Source organism: Nicotiana tomentosiformis, chromosome 4, assembly GCF_000390325.3.
Source record: "Nicotiana tomentosiformis chromosome 4, ASM39032v3, whole genome shotgun sequence".
Classification (NCBI taxonomy): Eukaryota; Viridiplantae; Streptophyta; class Magnoliopsida; order Solanales; family Solanaceae; genus Nicotiana; species Nicotiana tomentosiformis.
In genome coordinates, this window is record NC_090815.1 from 11,988,728 (window position 1) to 12,011,291 (window position 22,564).

At 35.4% G+C, this 22,564-nt stretch overlaps 3 protein-coding genes across 5 annotated transcripts; 1 reads left to right on the forward strand and 2 right to left on the reverse strand.

Moving 5' to 3' along the window:
• Window positions 1-7,225: 7,225 nt before the first annotated feature.
• Window positions 7,226-11,129, forward strand: LOC104096020 (UDP-glucuronic acid decarboxylase 5-like). 3 transcript variants are annotated; one of them, XM_070199561.1, is made up of 13 exons: window positions 7,226-7,361; window positions 8,411-8,512; window positions 8,614-8,700; window positions 8,791-8,878; window positions 9,091-9,182; window positions 9,265-9,329; window positions 9,404-9,492; window positions 9,904-9,981; window positions 10,109-10,202; window positions 10,301-10,367; window positions 10,451-10,514; window positions 10,615-10,655; window positions 10,743-11,129. In XM_070199561.1, the coding sequence occupies exons 2-13, from the start codon at window positions 8,432-8,434 to the stop codon at window positions 10,926-10,928; spliced, it is 1,032 nt and encodes a 343-aa protein (XP_070055662.1). In that variant the 5' UTR covers window positions 7,226-7,361; window positions 8,411-8,431; the 3' UTR covers window positions 10,929-11,129. The 3 variants fall into 3 exon arrangements, with proteins under 3 accessions (XP_070055662.1, XP_009600596.1, XP_009600597.1); XM_009602301.4 differs by lacking the exon at window positions 7,226-7,361 and adding an exon at window positions 7,581-7,729 and having other exon boundaries at window positions 8,413-8,512; XM_009602302.4 differs by lacking the exon at window positions 7,226-7,361 and adding an exon at window positions 7,864-7,887 and having other exon boundaries at window positions 8,413-8,512.
• An 857-nt stretch (window positions 11,130-11,986) lies between these two features.
• Window positions 11,987-12,448, reverse strand: LOC104096019 (histone H4-like). Its single transcript, XM_009602299.4, has one exon. It carries the CDS (start codon window positions 12,390-12,392, stop codon window positions 12,081-12,083), a length of 312 nt encoding a protein of 103 aa, XP_009600594.1. The 5' UTR covers window positions 12,393-12,448; the 3' UTR covers window positions 11,987-12,080.
• A 6,460-nt stretch (window positions 12,449-18,908) lies between these two features.
• LOC104096024 (uncharacterized) lies at window positions 18,909-19,436 on the reverse strand. Its single transcript, XM_009602304.1, has one exon. The coding sequence runs from the start codon at window positions 19,434-19,436 to the stop codon at window positions 18,909-18,911; it is 528 nt and encodes a 175-aa protein (XP_009600599.1).
• Window positions 19,437-22,564: the final 3,128 nt, after the last annotated feature.

Sequence of the window (22,564 nt, forward strand, 5' to 3'; positions counted from 1 at the left end):
TGCCTTGCTTGGTTGATTTACAGGAATTATAAATGCGTTCTTGTTGATTCTAACTCCATAGACATATAGGCGTTAGGCTAGCTTGAATAGGCGAGTAAGAACTCGACAGATTCTTATGAGCAATATTAACCCTGTCAACCAATAAGCCAGATAAATTAGTCGGTCAATTCAATTTAAGAATACAATAGGATTGTTAGATAGCCCATAACCCTAGATCATTTTTATTACATTGATATCATAAAAAATCTGCTCTTTCTCTGTTCAAAGTTTATTATTTATATTTTTTTATTTAATTAGTTTAGAATAAAATATTTTTAGGTTTAATTCTTATTTAGATAATTAGGATAGTCTAATTTAGTTAACACAAGTCCTCGTGGGTTCGACATCCGACTTTTAGTCACTTTATTACTTGACGACCGCGTATACTTGCGTGTGCGTTTGGCCGCAATAAGTTTTGGCACCGTTAACGGGGACTTAGAAATTAACTATTTTTCTACATTAGGCTTGTACTTTTATCTTTACAAGTTTTTTTTTCTTCTCTTTTTGTAAATATTTTATTTTTATAACTATTTGATTTTTCTCTTAGTGTGTTTCTAGTTCTTTCACCATGACATCTGGGGATGAAATATATGGAGGTAAGGTTATTGATGAAGACTCTTGGTTGACGGAAGACTTATATGGCCCGTTATTTTGGGCTTGTCATGACATGAACTCTTGGAAATCTGAATTTGAATATGGGAGTAAGGGTTGATATTGGGACGAATATTCTCGATTAAGGGAATATGCGGAATGACGTTGTCTTCTGACAACGTTGGTGAATGATTGGTCTAAGGAGAGAGATGATCTTGCACATAAAATTGATAATTTTGGCTTGGTTGTGCATAACTTGGATGCAAATTTGAATGAAAAGGTTGATGCGTGTAATGGCCAACAATTTAATGATGAGTTGTGTGAAGCTGAAAAAAATCTTCTAGACCAAATTGAGGAGCTAAAACGAGAATACCAATCATTAGACCATATTTTTCTTGAGAATGCCAATGTTGAGAAGAATGCTCTAGAGTCATATGAGGGAATATATAACATTACTTTGGGAGACTTGAGTGTGTATATATATGGGGATGTAAATAGTAGTACAATTCATGAGTTCGGGTGCATTAGACCTCATTCCAATCATTTTTTCACATTGTGTTTAGATAGTAAGATAGTAATCGAGCCATCTGAGACAATGAGGGGGTCAAAGGGTGAGGATGAGAGTGCCTATATTCTTGAATTTATTGTGCCAAAAAGCAAAAATTACATTCCTCATCTAAAGGCCGAGAAGTGTAGAGTGAAAAATTTATTACTTGGCCTGTTTATCGTTGTAGCCCCACCACTGGAGCATAGCCGCAGACTGGATGCCATGTTAGGGGCTCAATTCATAAGTTCGAGGTGGGGGCAAAAAGCGGTTCACATCGTGCTGCTACATTAAATTAGGTACTTGTTGGGAGGCAACCCAGCTTTACTGCTTTATTTATTTTTATTTATTTTATTATTTTTGTAGTGTTGTTTTGTTTTGTAGGATTATGAGCATAGGAAGAAAAGTCACTGGAAGCGTGCAAAAGCGAGCCAGATGGTTGGAACTAGTGTGAGGTACCCGCACAAAGGACCATCCATGGGAGAAGTCTGAGTATCTCGTGAGCTGCTATTGCTTCGGCCTTTGGTCTTTCAGGGAGTTTCTTATCCACCCTTGTTATTTTTACTTTATTTGTGCATTGAGGACACTGCACTCTATTAAGTGTGGGGTGGAAGATTCTCTATTCTTTCTATAGTATTAGATTAGTATATTGTTAGTTTCTTATCTTTTTATTATTAGCTAGCTTCTTATTTTTAATAGCATAGTTAGTAGAATTAATGGTGTAGTATAGTAGTAGTAGTAGTAGTAGTAGTAGTAGTAGTAGTAGTAGTAGTAGTAGTAATTAAAAAAAGATTTAAAAAAAATAGAAAAAAATTGAGAAAAAGTTAAAATTTTATTTTTGGACTTTTTCCGATGATGGATCTGTTGGACAATTTTCTTGAGGGATTAAAGTCCGATTAAAAATACCAAAAAAAATTTCTTTTATTTTATTTTTGATAGTTAGGTAATATCCCTTGGTTTTTCTTTGGACGCTGGTTCTTTTCCAAGGGTGTAGCTCGAATCGGGTGTTTTATTTTATTTTTTTTGAGTAGGATAAGGGAGAAAACTGAGGTGCTCGGAGATACCTTTTGATATGTTTGGTGTTGGCAAGTTAAGTTAGAGCATGCGCTCTGTCTTCCTGCGTATAGGATTTGAATTGTAATGTCCAAGTAGATTAAGTAGCCTACTCTTTGACGCCTTTTTCTCATTTGATTGACTTGTATGCCATCTAGTGCAGTGTTCCTTAAAAAATTCTCAACTTGATATGCTTGCTTGACTTGAGAGTCACACAGAACCGTCTTGAGTGAGTCAAGTGCCATGTGTGTGTAAGGATTGTTGATATTATGTGCTATCTTGTGTAGTCTAGAACTTGCTCTGTGTGTTAATCAACGTGAAATCATTAAGTTGTGCTAGTATAGGAGATGACGTAGGCGTTTCTTGATTGACCATAAAGGTGTTTGTCACTGACAAATAGAATTTTCCCATTGCTATCCCCTTTGAGCCTATAGACCGTTTCCTTGGCACCCACATTACAAGTCGTACTCCTACTTTGTTCTTAATGTGAGATTGTTGAACCTTCACCTCCTAAGGCACTTAGTCGCTAGAAGAAGTAAGGTGAGAGATTGGGAAGTGACTTTCGAGTGGAACCATGGAAGGGCCTTTAAGGTGCACTAAAATTGTGAATAAAGGTCACTAGCTTATGAACTTCAATGTATGGAGTGTGTAAAAAAAAGGAAATTTTTTGCAAGAAAGAGCAAATAAAAGTTCAAATAATGTAGAAAGACACACCTCCTAATCCTTCTCACTCGTGCTAGTGAAACCATAGAGGTGCTTGATGGAAAAAAGGGTTATGTTAGTTATGGTGTATGACAAGTGAATGGGTTGCGAAGCAATTGCGCTTGAATTGTGAGTGTAGTGTATTAAAGTGCTTAGGAGGGTTAGTCACTATTCCTAAATGTATTCTACCCGTCCCTTAGCCTACATTACAATCTTAAAGTCCTAATTGATCCTAGATTTAGCTAGCTTAGATTAGTAGAGATGTACACTACGGGCAAGCTTATGGTACGACTACGGGATGCACATGAATTCTTTGTGAGAGTGAGTGAATGTTGTTCAATTGTGTGATGTCCTTAATTTATGTTCAATGACATATTTAAATTTGTGGACTATTTTGATATTCACTCTTTTGCTTGTGGTGAGGGCACTTGATCTCATGACGGATTGGTGATATTGTACACTTTCTTGTGTTGGGTGAGTGCGTGAGTTGAGGATGCTTAGTGGTAACGAGTCGTCTCTTGAGGTAAGGTGGTTGTGGAGAGGTTGCTTAAGTTGATTGAGTTGGTTGAAAAACATTGAGTATACTTGGGCTATTTAAAAATGGGAAGAATGTGAAATTTGTGTGTTCATGCTTAATTGCCGACATCGATCATAGTCAAAAGGTAAGGTGTTTGATTGAGTTAATTGTGAGGTCTTCTTTCATAGTGCTAAGTACGTTTTGGGGGTGCTAATATAGTTCCATTGATCGAGGACGAACAAGAGTCTAAGTGTGGGGTGGTGATAATCGGCTTAATGTATGCATATTTTGATATATACCTGCCTCATATTTTGCTCATGTCTCGACGATTTGAGATGTTTAATATGATTATTTGTGCTAAATTTTTGTATTTCTATGTGTAGGGATCATTCGGATACAATTTGGGATGAAATGGCGCGAATTGGAGCGAAATCGGGACAAAAAGGCAAAAAATAAAATTTGAGGGCCACAGCCAGCGTACGCAATTTACAGCAGCCAAAATATTTGAGCGCCAGGGCCAGCGCCCCACGCTGCCCTGGACGCTCAAGACGGGAAAGTGTCCTTTTTCGACTAGGACTCGGTTATTTTGACCCCTAGACGCCCCCAACTCATATAAAAGCCAACCTAAACCTATTTTTGAAGGAGAGGACGTTTTGAGAGAAAAAACGCAAGCACAGAGCCGTCGTGGAGGCTGGAATTCATCAAGTTCCATCTTTCTCTCACCAAACTTAGTAATTTTTATGTTTCTTTTTATGATTTGTTGTTTGGATACCATGTCTATGTGGAGCTAAACTTCACGTTCTAGGGTTGTGGTTCTTTCATGACTATTGTTATTCGGATATTGATTTTGCCTTCTTGATTTATCATATTGGTTTATTTATTCAATCTTGCGCTTAATTATTTAATTGCTTGATCACCAATTGAATACTATCTACGAATCTAGAATTGAACTCGAAAGTGAAAATTCTATATTGCATATAGGATTGAGTAGAGCAAGTTCTTGAACTCGGGCATCGGGGAACGGATTCGTGGTTAGGATAGACATATACCTAATTATCTTGCTTGATTGATTTACAGGAATTATAAATGCATTCTTGTTGATTCCAACTCCATAGACATATAGGCGTTAGGCTAGCTTGAATAGGCGAGTAAGAACTCGACAGATTCTTATGAGCAATATTAACCCTGTCAACCAATAAATCAGATAAATTAGTTAGTCAATTCAATTTAAGAATACAATAGGATTGTTAGATAGCCCATAACCCTAGATCATTTTTATTACATTGATATCATAAAAAATCTGCTCTTTCTCTGTTCAAAGTTCATTATTTATATTTTTTTATTTAATTAGTTTAGAATAAAATATTTTTAGGTTTAATTCTTATTTAGATAATTAGGGTAGTCTAATTTAGTTAATAGTTAATCACAAGTTCTCGTGGGTTCGACATCCGAGTTTTAGTCACTTTATTACTTGACGACCGCGTATACTTGCGTGTGCGTTTGGCCGCAATAAGTTTTTGGCCGCAACAAATACAAAGATATTCTACGTTCATTTCATCTATTGTTTCAACATGATATCCATTTCGGCGGATATCTATAAAACTCAACAAGTTTCTTCGGGACTTGGAGGAGAATAATGCATTGTCTATTATAAGTTTTGTTCCCTTAGACAGAAATACAGTAGCTCTTCTAGAGCCTTCAATCAAACTTATATTACCAGAAATTGTAGAAACATTTGCTTTTTCCTTATGCAAATAAGAAAAGTATTTCTGATCTTTGAATATGGCATGAGTTGTTCCACTATCAATTACACAAATATCTTCATGATTGATCTTTGATCCAAACATAATTTGAGGATTATCCATATTATTCAAAATGACATAAAAAAAATAAATATGATAGTAAACATTATTTTCAAAGCATAACTTATATTTATGTACAACAATTACATAACCATACTATCTACTACAAACAATAAAAATTAAAATATTTATATTTCTACAGATTCACTACCGATCACATGACTTGTTTCTCCTTCTGGGAGTGCAAAATAATCAGCTACATCCAAATGCATGAAGTCTAAATTATCTTCATAAATAAAATTTGCTTCAGCATTTTTCTCTTTCTTCTTCAGGGAGGCTTGATACAGCTCTACCAGGTGCTTTGACGTACGACCTGTACGTGACCAGTGCCCTTTTCCTCCACATCTATTGCATGCATTTTCTGGCTTTGCTGCTTGCACCGCTTAATGCTTTTGTTCCTTCCTTTTCCACTACTGGTGGTGAGGAGGGTTCTTTGGTGTATTGTTATTACCACGATTAGAGTTTTCTCCCCGACCACGGCCATGACCACGACTGGGGCCACGTCCTCTTCCACGCTTAGCTTGGTGGAAGTTCGTCTCATTCACTTCAGGGAATGGACAAGAACCAGTAGGTCGGCTTTCATGGTTTTTCATTAATAGCCCATTATGTTTCTCGGCTACAAGAAGATGTGAGATAAGTTCAGAATACTTTTTGAATCCCATCTCTCGATATTGCTGCTGCAGGAGCATATTCGAGGCATGAAAAGTGGTGAAAGTTTTCTCCAACATATCATGATCAGTAATATTATCACCACATAGTTTCAATTGGGAAATAATTCTGAACATAACAGAATTATACCCACTGATAGATTTAAAATCTTGTAGCCTTAGATGAGTCCAATCATAACGTGCCTGTGGAAGAACGACCATCTTCAGGTGGTCATATCTATTTTTCAAATTATTCCACAGTATGACTGGATCTTTAACAGTAAGATATTCCATTTTCAGGCCCTCATCAAGGTGATGGCGTAGGAATATCATTGCTTTGGCACGGTCTTAGTTTGATGCCTGATTTTTATATTTGATGGTGTCTGTCAGACCCATCGCATCAAGATGAATTTCGGTATCAAGCACCTAAGACATGTAGCTTTTTCACGATATATCTAGGGTTACAAACTCAAGTTTAGAAAGATTTGATATTATTTAGAAAAAGAAAGTTCGTACCTCTGATACTTTCAAAGTATTTTCTCGAGATGGCAGAGTGTCGTGCTGATAACGTGCTATAAAATAAAGATAGTAAAGTAAAGACAAGTATAGAGAGAAACTGATATATTATTCAAACTTCAAACTTATGTACATAATGAACTGAATTCTCCTCTATTTATAGAAGAAAAGAAGTTGTTGTGTAAGCTGCTACTGCAAGTTGTTGTGTAAGCTGCTACTGCAAGTTGTTGTGCAAGCTGATTGTAAGATGTTGTGTAAGCTGCTTGTAAGCTGCTACTCTAAGCTGTTGTGCCAGATATAGATAATCTTCTATCATGGGTAATATTTATCCATAACGGAGTACCGAAAGGATAAGCTTCTTCATGAGGCTTATTTCCAATAGACTACTAAATAGATAAACATATCTACGGCAGAGTCTCATATAAATAAACTTTTTCAGAAAAGTTATTTATAACGAAATGCTAAATGAATATATATAATATAATATAATATATATATTCATAACATGAAACACCATAATAGTGATGTACTGATGTTAAACTACTTTCGGACATACGGTGAGAGTAGTGCGTACTACGTTAGCTAATGTTGTTTGGTTCTGATCGGAAAAGTCAACGTATTCAATTTAGTCTAAACTACTGACACGTATCTAACGTGGCAGATAAATCATAACTATAGTAAAACAAATCCTCCACTTCAAAAATTCAATTAATTCCACCACATTTATTGCTTTTCCTCTCAACCAAATAAAAACTTCAGATTTTTTACTACCCAACAATTATTTACAGCATCTCACCATCTACCCAATTTCTATGTGTTTATATATCTCTTTTACATAGGCATTATCATTGTCCTCTGTTCTTTTGTTATAAAAAGATTTCACAAAAAAAGGTAATTTTTTCTAATTCTTTTGCAATTACATTAATTAATTTTGTTGTTGATTGTTTTGATTAATTTTGTGCTTTTTGGAGAAATATAGATTCAGATCTGATGTGGGGTCTTTGTAGAATTGCTCAGAAGCTTTAATTTCACTCTTTTTTTGTTCAAAGATTTGTTTTTTATTTCTGCCATCTTTATCTAGTTGGCATGTTTGGTGTGATAGGGATCCTGATTACGTACTTTTCACGTTCTTTGTCTGAATCTATATGATGTTTGTTCTATAAATTCATGCATTGAGCCTCTGACAATTAAAAAAAAAATCTGATATTTTGCAATATGTCTGTTAGAGGCTGTTTCCATTAGCATTGTAGACGATCAGGTGATCCAAAGTTGTATTTTTTCTGAATATGGAATCAAGTTGTTTGCTTTTTATCTTCTGTTGATGAATATTTAATTTGGGTTTGTTAATTCTCTGGGTGAGGCCCTTCCTTGGAACCTGCTTGAACGCGGGATGTTTGTGCACCGGGTTGCCCTTTGGTGCGTAATGTGCTGTTCATTTTCTGCCAAAAATATTTCAAAAAAGAACCTTTCTTGCCGTTAGAAATTGTGATTGATTTGTTTGTGGCCGAATGTTAAAGGTTCCTCCTTTTTAACCAGAGGTTACTTGTTCGAGCCTGAAATGGAGTCGTCTTAGGTAAAAAGCTATAATACCCATGCAGTGCTTTTAGTGGCGTTAATCTGGATTAGTCGGACCAATGAGTTTCGGCCGCCAGGATGGTTGAAGGAAGAAAAACAAAAGAATAAAGAGGATTTATTAGGATTCATGTAGTTGGCACCAGCTAATTTATGAAGGGAGTTTTAGTTGATTAGTCATATATATTGGCTATGGGAAAGATGGTTACATTTATCTTTTTGATATTCTTATGTTTCTGTGTCATGGTTATCACTCTATAAGCAATGGTTATCCGGTAATTGTGGTTGTTATGTTGTAGAGTTGCGATAGTTTGGTTGAATCTTACTTTAATTATTGGTTTTGAACTTTAAATTTGGTTTTGGGTTCAGAAATTGAAGTGATCTGGAAATGACTTCCAATGGAGACAACCATGCTTCTGCAAAACCACCACCAGAACCATCGCCATTACGAAAAGCAAAATTTTTCCAGGTATATACTTTATCTCGTTGACGTTTCTTTCAATTTTCTGCCTTTATCTTGATATTTCTTGTGTTTATGCTGTTTGTTATCTGTAAAATTTTTAATAATAGGCCAACATGAGAATTTTGGTGACTGGTGGTGCTGGATTTATTGGCTCTCACCTCGTTGACAGACTAATGCAAAATGAGAAGAACGAGGTATATACTTTGCAACCACTGAATACTATGTTAGATGATAGGGTTTTAAATATGTCTATTTACACAATTTTATTGCTGCATTATTCTTAGGTGATTGTCGTGGATAACTACTTCACTGGATCAAAGGATAACCTAAAGCAATGGATTGGTCATCCAAGATTTGAGTTAATTCGGCATGGTAATGCAATATTCGCTGTTTTATTACCTTTCATCACATCTCCAAGTTCTTGATCTGCCAAACTTTTTCTTGCAAGTATCTATGATCAACTTCTACTACAATAGATCCCTTCACAAAATGTTTTTCCGTGTTTTCTCTCGTAAAGTATACATATTGTTACGAGATCTTTGTTACCTGAATCAACTTGTATTTTCTCCTTAAATGATATGCAGATGTTACTGAGCCATTATTGATTGAAGTTGACCAAATTTACCATCTTGCTTGCCCTGCTTCTCCAATTTTTTACAAATACAATCCCGTTAAGGTCAGTAAAGAAGACACGAGTTACTATGATCCTGTATACTTAGATGCCTCTGTAGATTTACTCTTTTTTATGATATCTGCAGACAATTAAGACTAATGTAATTGGTACATTGAACATGTTGGGACTTGCCAAGAGAGTTGGAGCAAGGTATGAATCTGCTTCTATCGTCAATTACAGTTGGGATACATACATCTTCATCTAACTGTCATTATGCAATGCAGGATTTTACTGACATCAACTTCTGAGGTTTATGGAGATCCACTTGTGCACCCTCAAGATGAGAGCTACTGGGGCAATGTCAACCCAATTGGTATGCATCTTTAGTTTTTCGTCGGCGAAGTTGCATCATTGAAAAAGACTCCCTAAAGCTCATACAACTCTTTTGCCTGAGAACACATCTAACAAGTGATGATTTGCTTCTTTGATAAATAGCCTCTTTTTGGAGTTTACAAGAATTGCAGAGAATTTTGGATACTTTTGTCATAGATAAGATAACCTGGTCAAACTTACTGTTAATGCCAAAACTCTGGATTCTATTATACTTACTCACAGAAATGTGTTTAAGCTATGTTCTAACTGGAAACTCCCTATCATGAGCGCTACTGGCAGTATCTTCTTAGTATCTGCTAGAAAAAAGGAAGAAAAAAAAGAAGAAATTTCCCCTCAGTTTTTGTGAATTGATCATGTTAGATTTGGTAAAAATGTTGCTTGCAAATTTCAGGAGTTAGGAGTTGTTATGATGAGGGGAAAAGAGTGGCTGAGACTTTGATGTTTGATTATCACAGGCAGCATGGAATAGGTACAGCACTTCCTACATATATATGTTTGTGAATGGTTTTCTTTCAAATCTAGTGGATTCTCTTTTGTAAAGTTCTGCATTCTGAAGCATTGTTTTACATCTACGAAATGGTGTCCCCTTTTACCAGAAATAAGAATTGCTAGAATCTTCAACACGTACGGTCCACGAATGAATATTGATGATGGTCGTGTTGTCAGCAATTTCATTGCCCAGGCAATTCGGTAATATTCTGAACCTCACTATCTCTCTTACCGTCCCATATTTCCTCGCATTATTAGAATTAATAATGGCCAACCCTATCTTTTGTGCAATTTTACAGTGATGAACCCTTGACTGTTCAGCTGCCTGGAACACAAACTCGCAGCTTTTGTTATGTTTCCGACATGGTATACAACAGTCTATGAATCACCTTTTTTCTGTTCATATTATGTCTTCTCTTTTTGCTTATCTTCCTTTCTGGATGATGAAGGTTGATGGTCTTATTCGACTTATGGAGGGAGATAATACTGGACCAATTAACATTGGAAATCCAGGTTAGCTTTCTGTTTATTCATTTCTTGGCATATCCAATTGAAAACCCATACCTCCAATTTTATTAGCTTAAACAATAACAATTCATATTCTTGCAATCAGGTGAATTCACAATGCTTGAACTTGCTGAGACTGTGAAGGAGGTATACTCTGCTGAACTTGCACTCCAACTATGTATTCACATGACACGTTAACATTTGTGTTAACGCGGATTATTCTTTGTTTTGCAGCTTATCAATCCGGAAGTGCAAATTATCACGGTGGAAAATACACCAGACGATCCTCGCCAGAGAAAGCCAGACATCACAAAGGCGAAAGAACTACTAGGCTGGGAACCAACGATCAAACTGCGCAATGGTATTCCCCTAATGGAGGATGATTTCCGTGGCAGGCTTGGCATCTCTAGAAAGAATTGAGCTTTTATTGGTGTTAAATGAGGGACAAGCTTGTTAAGTGATATGCTTTTATGTTTTCATTGTATCAAAGGATGTTTGTCTTGTGTCAGTTTGGCCTCTAGTTATCTTAGTACATGGAGAATGAACGAAGCCAGTATGCATTCGTGCTATACCTGCATTTTATGCCAGTTTTAATATATGAATATCGAATATCTTCTTGAATTACGTTTTGTTTTCGTACATATAGTTTTTCATCTTTATGCATCGTTACATAATATAAATGCAAAGTACTTATTGTGCTAGAGAAACTAATATAATTCTGGATCAAGATCAGCTTAAATACAACATACCCATTATTATCACGCTGTGAAGTCTGAGGAGGATAGTGTATACACAAATCACTGTGAAGTTTGGGGAGGATAGCGGATGCACAAATCTTACACATACCTTGCGAGAAATCATCTATAGAAATATGACACTGGGTGGTTTTCAACTTTTGACCATCACTTGCCCTATGGAGCTAAATTTCAAAGTTAAAAGTGTTGCGACAATATAGCCACTAAAATTCCACAACTGATGTCAGTAGGCTATTTGTGCACTTCACCGAGCCAAATTCAGATAATTCGCAATAATAGCAACTTTAAGGTGATTGTCTAAAATTTAGCCAATTTCAGATAATTCATGTTGCTGTAAACATAACCACATTTTGTTAGGCGATTTGAAATAGTAGCCACTTTTTAGGGGGGGGGGGGGGTTTATTTAAAATTTAGCCATATACAAAAAATTCATGTAGCTGTAAACATAATCACTGTCGCTTGTTGCTGCATTCTTTTTGCTCTTCTCCTTGCTTCTTCTTTGATTGTGAACAGTTTGGTGAATACTATACTGTTAGACCAAAATTGAGAAATGCTAATTTATTTTAATAATGCCAAACTAGATACAGAGATCAAAAGTTTATAACAAAAGATTGGTTACAGTTTCTGCATTAATAGATTAGTTGGAACTTCAGGCCAATGGTTTCAAGGTTTGAACTGTGCAGCAAATGCAAACAAAGAGTAACACTCTATTTACCATATCGATACTGAAACAAGATATTTCATAGATTTAAAAACACAGTAAATTACATCAGTTAAAGTAGACTAAACAAAACACCCAAAACCCAGATACAGAAATTTAACCACCAAATCCATATAGAGTCCTACCCTGTCTCTTGAGCGAATAAACAACATCCATAGCAGTAACAGTCTTTCTCCTAGCATGCTCAGTATAGGTCACAGCATCACGAATCACATTTTCTAGAAAGATCTTCAACACTCCACGTGTCTCTTCGTAAATCAATCCGCTAATTCTCTTCACTCCGCCTCTTCTAGCTAGCCTCCTAATAGCAGGCTTTGTAATTCCCTGAATATTGTCACGTAATACCTTACGGTGTCGTTTTGCTCCTCCCTTTCCTAATCCCTTGCCTCCCTTTCCACGGCCTGACATTTTTAAGCCTTTTTTTTTTTAGAATGATTTTGAAATTGAATTGATGGTGAAGAATGGGGTATGAGCTAAGGGTTTATATAAAGGGGAAATTTTGAGGGTTTTTTGAATTTTAGAAGGGGGAAGATATTGTCGGTGGAATGAATTACTATTTTGGGGAATTTTTAAATGGACGGCTACAGATTGCTATCCGCGTGTTTGTTTATGGCTTATTGTGGACCGTTGATAACGTGGAGTTCGACGTGTGGTAATTGTTTTGTTCTCACACGGATCGATGACGTGGAATGTGATTTCCAGCACTCGTCAGTCATCCATGAACCAATAATTAGAGACAACTTTTCTAAATTTGGTTAAAAACGTATATTCCTTCCGTTCACTTTTATTTATTGTCATCTATATTAAAAATATATTTTTATTTTTTATTTGTCACTTTAAAATAAGATAATAAAAAAATTACATGTTATACTCACAGTATTTATTACTCATTTTAAATTTTTTTCTCAAATTCAATAAAATATGCATCAATTAATATGAGTATCATGATAAATTATGCACTTTATTTATTATTTTTTAATAGGCGTGAAAAGTCAAAGCGTGCCAAATAAAAGTGTTAGTGAAACCAAAGAAAGAAGCAATTAGTGGGTCTAATTAATGGATTGTGATGTTATTGAAGTGGCTTTAATCGTGTTAAAGGAATATTCTTTCTTTTTTTGTTGGTAAATCAATTATTTTAGTACCAAAGCTGAAAATATTTACAGCTCAAATAGAAGAAAATTGGTTGGACTACCCTAGCAATCCTCACCTACAAACTTCTGTATTGCTAAAGGAATATTTATATTGCCAATTTGCTCTGTGGTTCATTGATAGTAGTATTTTATTTTTTAAAAAAATAAAAGGTTTCTTTTATATTTTTTATTAATTATTTTTAATACTCTTGTTTAAGAAAATTAGATCGGTATTTAATTTGACCCCTTCCTTATCTAGAGTTGAAGCTTAATTACTGTAGAAGGTAGTTAAAATATATTATCTCAAAGATTTTACGTGAAGAAATATGTGATGAAAAAAAATAAGAAATGATTATAACTAAGAGATTTTATATATATATATATATATATATGCGCGCGCGCATTTATCCCTATAATTTGCTTGGCTCTATTAGGAGCGAGGGTACATTTGAAGAAAAGATTAACGGCAAGGGTAAATTTATTCGAAAATTATAACAGAAATAAACGTAAATTAATTTTAAAAGTAGGAAAGTAAATTCTATTTTTTTAATATATTTGCGTGCACCTAAGATCAAATCGTCATCGGGTATGAATATTGGATTCACCACTGTTGAGGGTTCAAATCTCATGTTTGTCTTGTTACTATTTCTTACTTACTTTTAAAAAAAAAAAAAAAAAAAACTGGGTCTACCCATGGAGACGAGCATGTGTGGTGTTCCTTCTTACATTTTAGTTAAATATATTTTTTGTGATTTGGGTTATTAAAAGTTTATAGTATGACATGTTGAAATCTCTATTATAAATTTTTTATAATAAATCAAATGTCTATATTAAAGCTAGTAGCAATGGAGAATGTAATATATAGTCTATAAGATTAACCGCTTCTTACATTCTCGTTATAGTATGCAGATATATATGTAAACATTTACTGAAATTTTAAAAAAATAATAATTTTGAAAAAATAATTTCAAAAGGCGTAATGAGTTCAATGATAAGAACCTAAAGGTTGATCCCGTTAAATTAAATATTGGAATGATCCCTTCGTAATAATGCACTTATTTTCTTGAAAGATACACCCTTAGAACACGGAACGAAAAAACTGTGGTACCACCAACTATTATTTTTATCAAGTCATGCCTTTCCATGTGATGCATCTTTAGTTTTGATTCACTCATGCGAAGTCAATATTTAAAATTTATCAATTCTAAATTTTCCAAAGAATTGATAACTCGTCTTAGTTACTAGATTCATAATTAAATACATATACATATACATATTCAATAAAAAAAAATTAATATAAATATTGTATTTAAGCAAAAGTAACTAGATTCGACCGAACTTGTACCTAATAGGCTCATTCCGCCTCTCGTTATGAACCAATTTACTTACATGTGCTCAAAAGAATATACCCTTATGTCTCATATTACGTGACACTATTTTTTGTGTAGTATTTTAATAGATGATCTATTTTATATTTGAAAATGTCTTAATTTAATTTTTTTAATCACATAAATATTATATTATGTTGGCAAAATACATAAAGACCACATTAAACCTGTCCAACAAAAAGGTTTGAACACTTTAACTAATACAGGTGTTCTTTTACCCCCTAAACACATTGCAAGTGAATTTTGTTCTACCCTCCATGACCCCAGACCCAGCGCGTGGAAACATTTGATTTGTGAGCGCTTTTACACTAAAATTAATGGATAAAATGAATTTTTAAAAAAATTATTATAAAATAAAGAGACCCAACAGTAAAAAAGACTCTTTACTTTATAAGGAGACCCATCGGTAAAATCTCCAATTATCCGATCCAATTCTTCTTCTCTTTTTCAAGAACCCTAAATCTCTTCTTCTTCAATTACTCACGAATTCTGGCCAAGACCTACAATTTCGAATCCTTTTATCTGAATTAAAGCCTTATTCTTCTCTATAATCTTTTGGTTCATTTGATTTTAGGGCTTATTGAGTGTTTCGAATTTCTTCTTATTTGAGGGATTCATCTGATTTTAGGGCTTAGTTAACAATGCGGTCAACTAACTTGGCTAGGCTTTGCATGGAAGATGATGATCCTAGATTGAATGAAGAAGTGCGTTGCAACCATGGTTATGTGCTGCCGATAATGACTGCTTGGACCCTTCGGAACCCCGGTAGAAGATATTGGGTGTGTCCATACTATGGGGTAAGTTTAATTTTTAAAAATTAGTTGAAGCTTTCACTTATTGACCTTTAATTAATTCTTGTGTTTCATCATTGTAGGGTCCAAGATCTAGTGATTTTTAGCGTTGGAGAGATGCAAAAATTGATCCAAGATCGAAATTTGTTATTCCTAAACTAGTGGAGAAAATTGGTGAACTTGAAAGTGCATTGGAAGTGTATGAAAGTGTTGAGAAGCCTAGAAAAAAAAATAAGTGGAAAGGAAGATAGAGATGCAATTAGATAAGCTAAAAGGATATATTGAGAAGATGAAACTTTCAGGTCATTGGTGAATATAGTTGCATACCAAAACAGAAATTCATATTGTCTTTACATATACCAACTGCCAAAAGGAAAACAAAAACACTGAAGTTCTAATATCTACTGGGCAGTTGATTGTGGTACCGATGAACTTGTTTGGCTCAAACGAACTCTTTCAGATGCCTTTGACCTTGTCTATATTCTTTTCTTAGCTTGAATATGTTGAAGATTCCTTGAGGTGGCAGCTTCTTTACCTTTCCATTTCACCCATGTTCTTGGTTTGTATCCAATATCTCCAGTCACTACTATAGAGTTCATAGGCATAACTGATATTCCATGCTATGTTCACAAAAACAAACTTAGTTAGTTTACATCCCAAGTTTGATCAAAATGAGTTCATAGTCACAAATTGACAGTATATGCTTACATTATAGATGGAAGCTCCACTTCTTGTTTGTAGAATTCCCATACCAACCATTCTTGGCCTTTTATAGGGTGTTTGTAATGACCCGACCGGTCGTTTTGAGTATTACTACCTTATCCCCCCATTTACTGCTCGATTTATGCTTTACAGTTGTTATGTGACTTACTGGGGGATTAATTCGGGTCCGGTGAAGTTTTGGAATGATTTGGAACACTTAGTTCCAAGATTTATAACTTAAGTTGAAAAGGTTGACCGGATGTTGACTTATGTGTAACGACCCCGGAGAATTTTTGCTAAGGAAATTAAGGTTTTGTGGTGCCGAGATATATAAATTAGTACAAAGATTATAGAAATTTCTCGCGGCGAGCTTGCGAGTCGCGGCTCGTGACCTTTTAGGTTGAATAATGCACTGGGGAGTAAAGAAAAAATTGTGGAAGACAAAATGCATTTTTGCGGTCTATTATGCGACTGCAGAATCACTATGCGAACCGCATAATGGTCGCAGAGTGAAGCAGGTGAGGCGAGTTTGGAGATCAGGTTTGCGGTACATTATGCGATTGCAGACCAGTTTTGCGGTGCATTATGCGACGCAGAATAGGTCTGCGGACCGCATAACGGACGCAGACTAAAATAGTGTTGCCTAGTTCCGGAGGGCCTTTTTGCGACCCATTATGCGGGCCGCAGAAGCATCATGCGGTCGTATATGCGACCGCAGATCTGCGTCGGGGCTTTAATTTTTATAATTTTTGACTCGACACTATTTTGATATATTGAGGCAAGGGGACTCTTTTGGAGCAAAAAAAATCTGATATTTTAGAGAGTGGTGAGAGCATCTTAGAGAGAGAAAGTGAAGACTTAGTCAATTGTTCATCATTTCTTGTTCAAGACTTGAAGATTTCACAAGGATCTTGCTAGGGTTTCAGCGAGATATGATAGCAATTTCGGAACAAATGGAGCGCACCAATACCTTCCGCTGAGCTGATAGCCTACTTGGAGTACTCTCGACCTGTCTATCGGGACCTGCGGGCATGAAACGCAATGTCCCCAGGTAAAAGGGACGTCAATACAAATAATGTACCGAGTATGTAAGAGATAAAAATCAGTAAATAATAGACACGAGAGAAACATGGAGTAAAAGACTCAACATGTAAGTCTAAGTAATTCTGTGAATCATTAATATTTATAATGTCATGCATATGCGTATAAATGTCGTACCATGAATAGGTATATGCGTTCATAATATCATCAAGCCTCTGAGGGCATCCCATCACATCATCTCGGACAGTGTGGGCAAATCATCAACGTATACCAACTGATCAGGTGGTGGTGCATATATAACGTCATAACCTTTCCTCATACCCCATATACATATATATACATATATATATATATATATACGTATATAATGTCATTTGGTCATGGGTCAATGTACATGTATAAATGAATGCAATGCATGAGAAGTACGTCAATAAAATCTCTCGGTACGTCATAAGACCATTATGCATCTGATTAATATCAACTACATATTTTTCTGAAACCCATGAACAAAAGATATAATAATAATTCACATGGGGAATCAAGAACATAGGCACTCCTAATACTTATATGAATAGAGTCATTTATGAAAGTTGTGATTTTGCTCGTTTCATTTGTATTGTATGAATCATGCCAAAAAGAAGATAGCCTTAACATACCTGAGCCGATTCTCTTAGCAATCCCTCTAACACACGTCTTTTGTGAAAACACGTAATGGCGGATTGAAGTAGGGAAAATCCGTATGATGTTCTTGAGAAAGATTATACTGGGCTCCCTTAGAATTGCATCTTACGCTGCTATTACACAGTATAACTTCGACGAAATTCATTTTCTTCGATTTGCTTACTCTCTAACCTTCACGAATTTACTCATCACTTGTTTGAAATAGCATAATACTTATAATCTCCAAATAATCTTGTCCTTGAACTGAAGTCAATTATCTTATGATAATTTTAACGTATAATACTACAGGGTATAACATCATCGTAATATAATATTGCGGGGCGTAACATCGATGTAATACTACGGGGAGTAACAATTTCATTGCTATTGCACTATAATTGACATACATTGTTGTGTCGGAAATTTCTGAAAGATATTATCTTTTTTTTCAGTTGAACTTGATATGAAATTACTGTTGAGTGTTAAATGTTGAACTTAAAAGCATGCCTACCTTAATATGTTGGAAATTACTGTAATTGAACTCAGCTGTGAAGCTCGTCACTACTTTCAGTTCTTTATTTAGTATTGTTACTTGCTGAGTTGGTTGTACTCATACTACACCCTGCACCTCGTGTACAGAACCATGTACCTCCGGACACGGCGGTTGCTAGTTATTCAGAGCTTTATATGTGGAGACTATCGAGGTAGCTGCGTGGCGTCCGCAGACCTTGACTCTCTTCTTTCAGTTGTTGTATTGTTCTATATTTTTTATACAGTATTTTTATTAGTCATACTGGTTATCATTTAGATACTCATGTACTCAGTGACACCGGATTTTGGGAATGTATTTTATGTCAGTGATTTGTGAGATTTTCTATGAAATTCAAATATTATATTTTAAAACTTATAAGAAATCATGGTTTATTGAGGTTGTCGGCTTGCCTAGTATTGAGATAGGCGTCATCACGACAAGTTAGGATTTTGGGATCGTGATAGTGTCCCTCTTCCTATACCAGTAACAATATCCTATAAAAAGTGCAAATTATTAAGAGGTTAAACATAAAACAGACCTACAAATATGTAGTCTATAAAAGTAACTTCAGAATAATTACCTATTTTGTTGAACCTCATGGTCTTCCTCTTCCTCTTCCTATTCTTGTTCCTGTTTTTTGGTACACTTTGAACTGAAGGTGTTGATGAAGAACCAACATTTTATGACTTTGCACCACCAGTTGATCTTGTAGGACATTGTGTAGCCTTGTGACAACCTTTCTTATTATGGCCTTTAGCATGACAGTTGTTGCAGGTCATCTGGGTACCTCTTTTGGAAAGCTTTCCTATTTTGTTTTCAGTTGGTTCCCTCCTTCTCACTTTCTTAGTCCTGCCAGGCATTACTCTTACTTTTGGTGGTATAACTGAAAGGTTTTGTGATTCTGGCCACATCTCCATATTTTGTACAGGCTGAAGGAAGTGACTGTAGGTTTTCATATAAGTCTCCCTATGGTACGAATGTGCAATATAGTTAACTGACTCCAATTTCTTGAAATGGATAGCAGCTACAACATGAGCACATGGTATACCCTTCAGTATCCAAGCTCTACAAGTGCAAGTTAGCATGTTCAGATTCACTATATGCTTACTAGTGTGTCCTTCCTTCACTTCATAACCATATTGACTATTCCAGTGCACCACATATTTCATTGACTTTGCTATGTTCTCCTGCAACACCTTCAGTGCCATTGGAGAAATGTCACTAATTCAAGTATTACATAAATCCCTCATTTGTGCTATTCTTATCACCATCTTCACCCTAATCTCTTCAAGCAGTGTGATGATTGTCTTGTGCCTTGGCCCCAATATCCAAGAATTAAAAGTTTCAGCCATATTGTTGTTAACACTGTCACAATTATTGAAATACTTGAAATACACCTTGCACCACCTCCTTTTGTCATAGTATAGCAGTTCATCAACTATTTTATCTCCTAGTTTCTCTATATGATCAAGATTTTCTTTAACTCTTGTTCATAAGTTGACTTAGCACATCTCTAAAAATAGTTCCTTATCTCAATGCCTCTCCATTTTTTTGACCAGTTTGCTGATGTGCCTGGCACACATCCTATGTTCTGCCTGTGGGAGGATCTTCACAAACCATCTCCAATTAAATGTGTTTTCAACTTTAACTACTGCCCAAGCCAATGGCAATATCTGATTATTCCCATCCTTACAAACACCCACGAGCAATTTCCCTTTACATACACTTTTCAAAAAACAACCATCAAACCTAATACACCTCTTACAACCATAAATGAGGCTTTCTTCAATGCATCAAAGCATATATAAAATGCTACAAACATTTTCCTTCCCATCTTAATGTGTTTTTTCACTAAGTCTCACAACACATGTGCTGCCTGGATTAGTCCTTAACAACTCATCTTTATAGTCTAGAATTCTACTAAACTCCTTAACATGGTCTCCCATAATCTGTGTTAATACAATATTCTTGGTTTTCCTTGCAACGGTCCTTCCAATATACACTTCTAACTCCTTTTAAACTAACTCCTGAAACTTAAAGATTCTAATATTTGGTTCAGAAATTATTATGTCCTTGTATCTTTCTGCTACGTACTTTGAGTTGCACAGTTTGTTCTTGGTAGTACCATTGCACTTGTGAAGTGGATTATAGTTCTTCACCACAAAATCCTTTGTCCTAGAATCATAACTAGCAAACAAGAGCCATGGACAACTAGCACAACACTTTACCCTCACCCTTGTTGGTTCATTAACATACTTATCTAACTTTACATGTTCATCAACTGCATACTTAGTATGTACTTCTCTAAACTATCTAACACTCTCAAAAGAAAGTCCAGTTTCCCAAACAATCAACTTACAACTAGGATCAAAGATAACCCTATTTTGTTGCTTTCTTCTTGCTCTCACTGGCTGTTGGACTTCATCTTCACCTTCATCATAAGCAGTTTCATCAAGATTTGTTTCAAAACTAGTAGCTTCATATGAGGGATAGTATGTCTCATCTCCAGCAATCTTACCCTTTAAAGATGTCTTCTTCCTAGCTGCATACTCATCATATCTTACATGTAGACCCTTTTTACCTAACTTGGCATGTCTAGTTTGAACCTCTTTCTCTTTTCTCTTCCTTTTATGCACCCTTTTCCTCTCTTCTCTTAAATTTCTATACTCCTCATCAACATCACTACCATATTCTTCTTCCCTTTCCTAAAACAGCTCTTCAATTTCTGAATTTGTACTATGGTCACTGCTTTCTACATCGGTTTCAGCTAATGGAGTATCATCAAGATTAGAAGGACCACCCTCATCCCCACCAGACACATTATCAGCAACATGAATACTATTTTGTGGTTCTTCAAACCCTACACCTTCACTGCCCCAACACTTTGATTTATCTATTTATCAAAAGACACACTAGATTCCCCACACACATGGCATACATATTCAATAGCTGTATGGACCACTAATGTTTCGTCAACATAGTGGGACACATACACTTCAAATATATCCCCATTTTTAATAGAGGCATAATACCCATAATATCCCTATCAGTTAAATTTTTTACCAAAGTGCTAGAATTAGGTGGTCTTACATAAATGTCACATGTTTCACAATTATACTCATTTTCTTTCACATAGTCTACAAACTCACCACCAACAATAACAACCCAGTATAATCCCACTAGTGGGGTCTGGAAAAGGTAGTGTGTATGCAGACCTTACCCCTACCATGGGGTAGAGAGGTTGTTTCCGATAGACCCTCGGCTTCTTCCCTCCAAGAACTCCCCACCTTGCTCTTGGGGTGACTCGAACTCACAACCTATTGGTTAGAAGTGGAGAGTGCTCACCACTAGAGCAACCCACTAGTGGGATTATCTGTCAACAAACGAAAATCCATTTCAAAGTACTTTGTCATAATACCTCATTCGTAGTTGATAATATATTGTTGTAACTGACCTCAATGGAACATCCTTAGTGTAACGAGTTCAAAAGCCATTTCTTCGAATTGAAATCAGTAAACAAGAAAAATGTCCGTAAATATTTTTTTACACTTCAAAATCGACAACAGATTGAAGAAAACAAGAAGAACTTACAAGAGAAGCTAACGATCTTCAGTATCTACACTCTAATCGACGATATTTGGGAGAAAATCGACACTAGAATTTTGACTTCATCAGCCCTTTTCCCATTTTATTTAGAGAGAAATGAGGTTGGGTAATTCAGCCTAGGATAAAAAATAAAAGATAGCAGGTCGGGTATTTTAATCGGGTGATTTTTTAAGTAATGGACCGAATCATTAAAAGGATTTGAGTTCATTAATAACATGACATCACCAGAAAGAGCGTGGTTCACACTCGTTTGTCTTTAACTGGTTTGGGGTCATGAAGGGTGGAACAAAATTCACTTGCAATGTGTTTAGGGGGGGTAAAAGAATACCCGTTTAGTTAAAGTGTTCAAACCTATTTTCTGAAAAAGTTTAATGGGGTTTTTATTCTGCCTATTATGTTCAAGACCAAATGATGCAAAAATTATATTGTCACATCATGACATGCTTAAGACCATAAATTTTAATAGTATTTAGTTATTTCCTAATTCTCGGGTCAATCTAACAAATTCACATAAAAAGGGACTAGACGAAGTATAGGGATCAAATTAAACATACCTTCAAAATTAAAAAAACATCAAAATTCGAATTAAATAATTGCATTTGACTCCTCACCTATCAATAAACTCTAATTTTTTTATGTGCGATACGTAGTGGGGCGTTTGGACATAAGAATTGTAAAATTTCAAAAAGAAGTAAAAATGAAATTCAAGTGAAAATGGTATTTGAAAATT